This window comes from Apis dorsata, unplaced genomic scaffold, assembly GCF_000469605.1.
Source record: "Apis dorsata unplaced genomic scaffold, Apis dorsata 1.3 scaffold_683, whole genome shotgun sequence".
NCBI lineage: Eukaryota > Metazoa > Arthropoda > Insecta > Hymenoptera > Apidae > Apis > Apis dorsata.
In genome coordinates, this window is record NW_006263864.1 from 634,954 (window position 1) to 640,375 (window position 5,422).

A 5,422-nucleotide genomic window follows, 5' to 3' on the forward strand; every position below is an offset into this window, starting at 1 on the left:
TCCCAAGGAGGCTGGTTACTTCTCCCTCGCTGAGTTTCAGAGTAAAGTCATCCACCGCCACGACCTCGCCCTGATCGGTGTTGTATACCTTTCTCACGCCGTCGAATCTCACTCCCGTCTGTTTCTCGTTTACCGTCAAACTGGTGGCGTTGCTCTCCTCGTCTGTATTCCATTAAAACCGTGCAAAAAGTTCACGTGTTTTTAATAGGTAATCGATAGTTTCGTCAAGCAAGCTCTTACCATTTTTACAGCTTTTTTCTAATTCTCGAGAAAGCGGGATTGAGATATTGATATTGAAAAAGAAGCAGGTGTACTTGGACGATAACTTTTCCTTTTTTCTTTCTTTCTTTCTTTTTTTTTTTTATTTTCTTTCTCTCGAGAGAACAAGATCAATCAGAAGAGAAAAAAGCAAATTTCGTATAATTCACATGCATCACATGCAGCATAGGTAGTGCAATGTAACCATCTGTCGAATCGGAGATATATATATAAAGGAGAGAGATATCGTGCGCAAAACGTAAAATGTTCGATATCTGGTGCATCCGATCTGACGTCGGCTCGCGTCGTGAAACTGAAGCAAAACACGTGCACGGGCAAACTATCGAGAAGAAACACAGCCGTGCCCATGGATCCGTCCACGACTGCAACATCGAATAAATTAAGCATTCGCAAATTTCCATTCTCGTGGAAGTAGCAACAACCAACCATTTGCATATTTGCCGCAATCCAAATATTCGGATATTCTCTTTCCCCCCTCCCCGTCCCCAAAAATGCAAATTTTACGAAACAAAATTCTCTCGACACTTGGTGCGGAGTATTGTATTACGCGTTTCGTCTTTGCAGTTTCGAGTGATTTTGAACGGAAGAGAATGGAGGAGCTACCGATTGAAATATTCACAATTGTATCCGAACATTTGGGGGGAGGGGGGTGCGTTTGAGGAAAAGCGGAGATAAAAAAAGAGGATAGAGAGAGAGAGAGAGCGCGCGCGCGCGTTAGAAATGGCGGAAGCTAGAAAAGGGAGAGAAGAAGCGGAAATATCGTGCAAAGAGCGGAAGAGCGAGCTAGTGCGATACCTTGGTAAGTGGCTGAAGGGTGGAGAACGTCGTTAGTGAAATAGAGGTTGTTGACGAAGGCGAGGTAGCCAGGCCTGCCATAGAGAGAACGTGTGTTGGCCCACCATAAGCTACGGGACCTCAAATCGTGAAGTCCCCTGCCTGGAAAATTTTTTTTTCCGCCAATGCTCGTCCGTTCTTTTTTTTCCAGAAAACACGCCGACTTTTGGGTCACGTCGACTTCTTCCATTCACACGCGGGGGGACAATCTTCCTCTCTCTCTCTTTCATCCCAGTTTTCTTTTCATCATCGCCCTGCTGGCGTTTCTTTTTCATCATCGATCGTGGTGATTAAAGAGGAAAGAGAAAGATTTTTCCAGTGACAGTGAGACGTGTGCGCGAAAATTTGCGAGAAGAGGTGTGTGTATGTGTGTTTGTACTTATATGTTTATATGTGCGTGGGTGAACGAAGGCGTATTCTTTCCTTCGTCTCGTGTTTGAACGCAGATGCATGATGCCAAGATGATTCGAATTTTTACCGTATCTTTTTTTACTTTGACATCATCCATGCGTTCCTCTTTCAGTTATTGACAACAAAGTGACGATAAAAAGTGTGACACAAATAGCATAAAGGAGACACTCGAGATAAATCCGTGACATCACCTGCACCACAGATCCCCAGTATTCCGTTGAGATCTTCGTTGAAATAAAAACAGTTGAATAAAAATTAATGACAATCTTCGTGTACGATCGTCGCACGAAGCGAATCGAGCGAATTTTTTGAATGCGATAAGGAGAAGAGAAAAAAAAAAAAAAAAATAGAAAAAATAAAACATCAGAGAACAGAGTAAAAAAATCGTAAAAGATTCTTTAAGCTCTCGATACCTCCACCAAACGGAATCGAAAAATCAATTCTACAGAGAGTTCGTTTTTAAAAAGTTGACGACGCCTCGTGACGAGAGGGTAAGCGAGGGTTCGAGTTTTTCAAGTTTTTCTACCTGAATTCGTGTATCTTGCGATGAGATAACCGACAACGGCGTAAAGGAAACCGTCGAAGGCTATCGTCAACAGGATCAAACCCAAAGACATGGAATCGCCCGGGCTGGATTCCTCCCACATCGCGGACCAAGTTAGCCCGACGCCTTGAACCTCCTTCCTGGCCGCGTACAAGCAACCGTAACAAAAGCTGGTCGACATGCTGAGACACTGAGAAGGGGAGAAAAGAGAGTTTGATAAATCGTTCGGTTTGCTTGGTAGGGGGAGGGGAGAAGCGTGGAAGGCATTAACATAACATTATAGAAAATGGCGGTTTTATGGGGAGGGAGGGGGGGAAGCGCGCCTAACGCGGTGGTGGCGCATACCGCGCGAACCGTGTTATTTGTCACGAAAATGCTGTTGCAACGCTAGGTGATGATAACTTACGATGAGAAGCTTATAACCGAGACCAATAACGGCCTCCATAGCGATGACAATGACGTATGGCATGAACGTCAGCAAGAACATAACCACGGTGGTGATCGCAGCCAGGCTTGCCGAGCTGCACATCGTCGAGATCATGTAGCTGAAAATTTGTTCGAGATATATCGATAGAGGAGAGGAGGAACGAATTGATATAATTAATTGATATATTGATATAAAGGCTTACCAAAAAGTCACGATGGAGAACGCGTAATCGATTGTCATGATCAGGAATAAAGAGGGATCGGATTTAGGTAGGATTTTTCCAGCGAGTAGGATCGTGGCTATGGAGAACATGACGATCAACAGTTCTATAAACGTGGTGATGGACCAGGCCACGGTGTTCCTCCAAGGTTTCAATCCCATCACGCTCATCACCATCGAGTTCTGAGATTCCTTTTCCCAAACTATGTGCCTCACAGCTGCTCCGACGCACATCATCAGCGCGAAGAAAAAACCCACCTGAATACCCTGAGACTCGTACAGGGTTGTTTGAAAACTGGATCGAAATATCCGGTCAAAATTATTCGATCGATAAAAGAGAAGAAAAGGAGAAGAAAAGGGGGGGATCGTCACTCACGGCACGTCTTTCCAGCAGGGATACGGCATCTGTTGCGTCACAGTCCTCCAATTCTGATCCTTTCGAGTTTTCGTTCTCACGATTGCTCGATCGATAGAATCCTGAAGCTGCACGAATCCTCGCAAGTATCTCAAATTCTCTATGAAACTGCTCTCAGGGCCGGGTGTCCAAAATTGATTTTTTAACCTTTTGGTAGACTGCACGTAATCCACGTCCATTCGAATTTTGTACACCACGTTTTCGGGCAGTTCACGGTCCAAAGATCTCTTCGAGGGTTTATGATCCAAAAAGACAACACCGGCTAAAAATTCCCGTGTCTCCATCAGGATCCGTGCTTCCGCTTCCATCTCCTCCTCCGACCGAAATCCTCTTATTCGATCCACGAGCACGCACTCCAATAAATCATTCAACATGCCGACCATAGTTATCAAACGCTTCGACCTTTTGAGTCGCCACGAAATCTCGCTCAGATTCATGTCGGTAAAATCTCCTGGAAAATAGGTATATTTTAGAAAAAAGAGCATCGTTTTCGAAGGGAAAAGAAAAAAAAATACGTGTGTTCGTCTTGGTTACTACCTTCGAAATTACCCCCACCATAAGATTTGATCGCGATCTTTATAATATCCGAGGACATTATGTCTTGAAGCTCCCTCAGATTGTCGCTCATGTCGGAAAGATTGGCCAACGAGGTCAATGTTTTCTCGAAATTACCCATCAACGTGCCGAATTGTTCCATCTCCACGAACGTTTTATTCGTTAATTTCATCACACCGTTGATCACCGTGGTATTGGGAGCGTAAAGGATTCGACCGCGCAGCAAAGGTTTCACGTAAGACCATATGATCTTTCCACCTCCCATGGCTACCATACCCTTGTAAGCGTTTCTGCAAAAATCGGCTGAGGAACAAATTTGAAATTTGAACAAGAAGTTTCGCCAAGGTTTAAAAGATTTAAAAAATTAACCATTTTTTTCTTTTTTTTTTTTTTTTTTTTTTTTTTTTTTTTTTTTTTTTTCGTTAGATCACCACGTACTGGGCAAAGAATCGAGTTCAGCTTTATCGAACTCCTTGCTGTTGTCCTCGATCCTTGAAATAATCTTGTACAAATCGCCGTTATCGGAGACCATCGGTTGTCCGCACAGCATCTTACTCGAATCTTGAAGGAACTTGGATGCTGGGGGAACGAAGTTTGAATATTATTCGTTAAAGGTACGCTAATTTGATCCTTGAATTTTGCATAACTCACTGGAGACCGTTTGATCCGCCTCCTGCGCATCTGTTTCCGAAGCTTCCGCCGTAGGCATTTGGGAGGAAAGTTTGTCCTTGAAGAACGGCAGCAACTCAGCCGCTACACCGAGATTATCCAACACCATTTTCCCCTCCGCTTCCGTCAAATTTGCGTTGGCCAATATACTTTTCACGTTGGCGCTCATCAGCTGGAAAGGTGGGGGAAGAAAGGAATTGGATCGGAAGACATTTCGACGCGGATTACTCACAGTTTTGAACACGTCTTGAAAATTTAAATTCTTGATCAACGTCGTTGTCACGTTCTTCGTTTGCGAATCCTCGAGCTGGCACAGCGCGGCGCTCACCTCCTCGGCGGTGATTCGATCATCGATGAAATTTAATATATCGTCGAGTTTTTTCGGCGAGCAAATGATCTCCTTGAAACTGAGAACTCCTCTTTCTTTCATGAAAACGGAAATCATGTCTATCTTGGCTTGGCTCAGCATCACCGCGACGTCGTTGGAAATTCCAATCTTATCCACCAAATACGATTTCACCACGTCCCAGTTGTCGAACATGTCTCTGATAACGTCTGAAAATAAAAATATCGAATGAAACGTCGCGAGAAGTTTCGTTTCGGAGGAAACACGGCGTGAAATCATACATTTCATCTCGAGTAATCCCAAATTCTTGAAGATGTCCATCGACTCTAGAGCGACAATTATCCGATAAATATCGTCCAACGCGTTTCGATCTTNCACGAAAACGAAGAACGATGTCTCGCCTCTAATCTCGTTCGTCCGATCGAGATCCATTCTTACCCATCGAAAAGCTTGTCCACCGTCTTATCCTTCAGGATATTAACCACACCGTCGACGATATCGGGAACTCCTAGGACGTCCGAGACGTCTTGGAAGTCTATTTTACTGGCGACGTCGAGAAGATTGCCGCTCTCCCCGATAACGATCGACAAGTGTGCCAGGATCTCCCTCAGCCAAGTTAAATTCCACGAGGCGTCCATCCTCCATTGCCTCGACTCCCTATCGATCCGATCCAGATCCAGACTCTTGGACAATCGATCGGCGATCTCCATCAGGGAACGGTTA

General features: G+C 44.5%; 1 protein-coding gene across 1 annotated transcript in view; it reads right to left on the minus strand.

Moving 5' to 3' along the window:
• LOC102673872 (ATP-binding cassette sub-family A member 13) overlaps nucleotides 1-5,422 on the minus strand; it is a 31,926-nt gene that overhangs the window by 12,764 nt on the left and 13,740 nt on the right. Inside the window, 12 exon segments of the mRNA XM_031513590.1 lie at nucleotides 3-162; nucleotides 1,075-1,215; nucleotides 2,051-2,258; nucleotides 2,475-2,613; nucleotides 2,698-3,009; nucleotides 3,091-3,580; nucleotides 3,667-3,987; nucleotides 4,123-4,263; nucleotides 4,336-4,525; nucleotides 4,586-4,908; nucleotides 4,981-5,102; nucleotides 5,138-5,422. The exon segment at nucleotides 5,138-5,422 is cut by the window's right edge and continues 47 nt beyond it. Coding sequence (XP_031369450.1) covers nucleotides 3-162; nucleotides 1,075-1,215; nucleotides 2,051-2,258; nucleotides 2,475-2,613; nucleotides 2,698-3,009; nucleotides 3,091-3,580; nucleotides 3,667-3,987; nucleotides 4,123-4,263; nucleotides 4,336-4,525; nucleotides 4,586-4,908; nucleotides 4,981-5,102; nucleotides 5,138-5,422 — 2,832 coding nt within the window.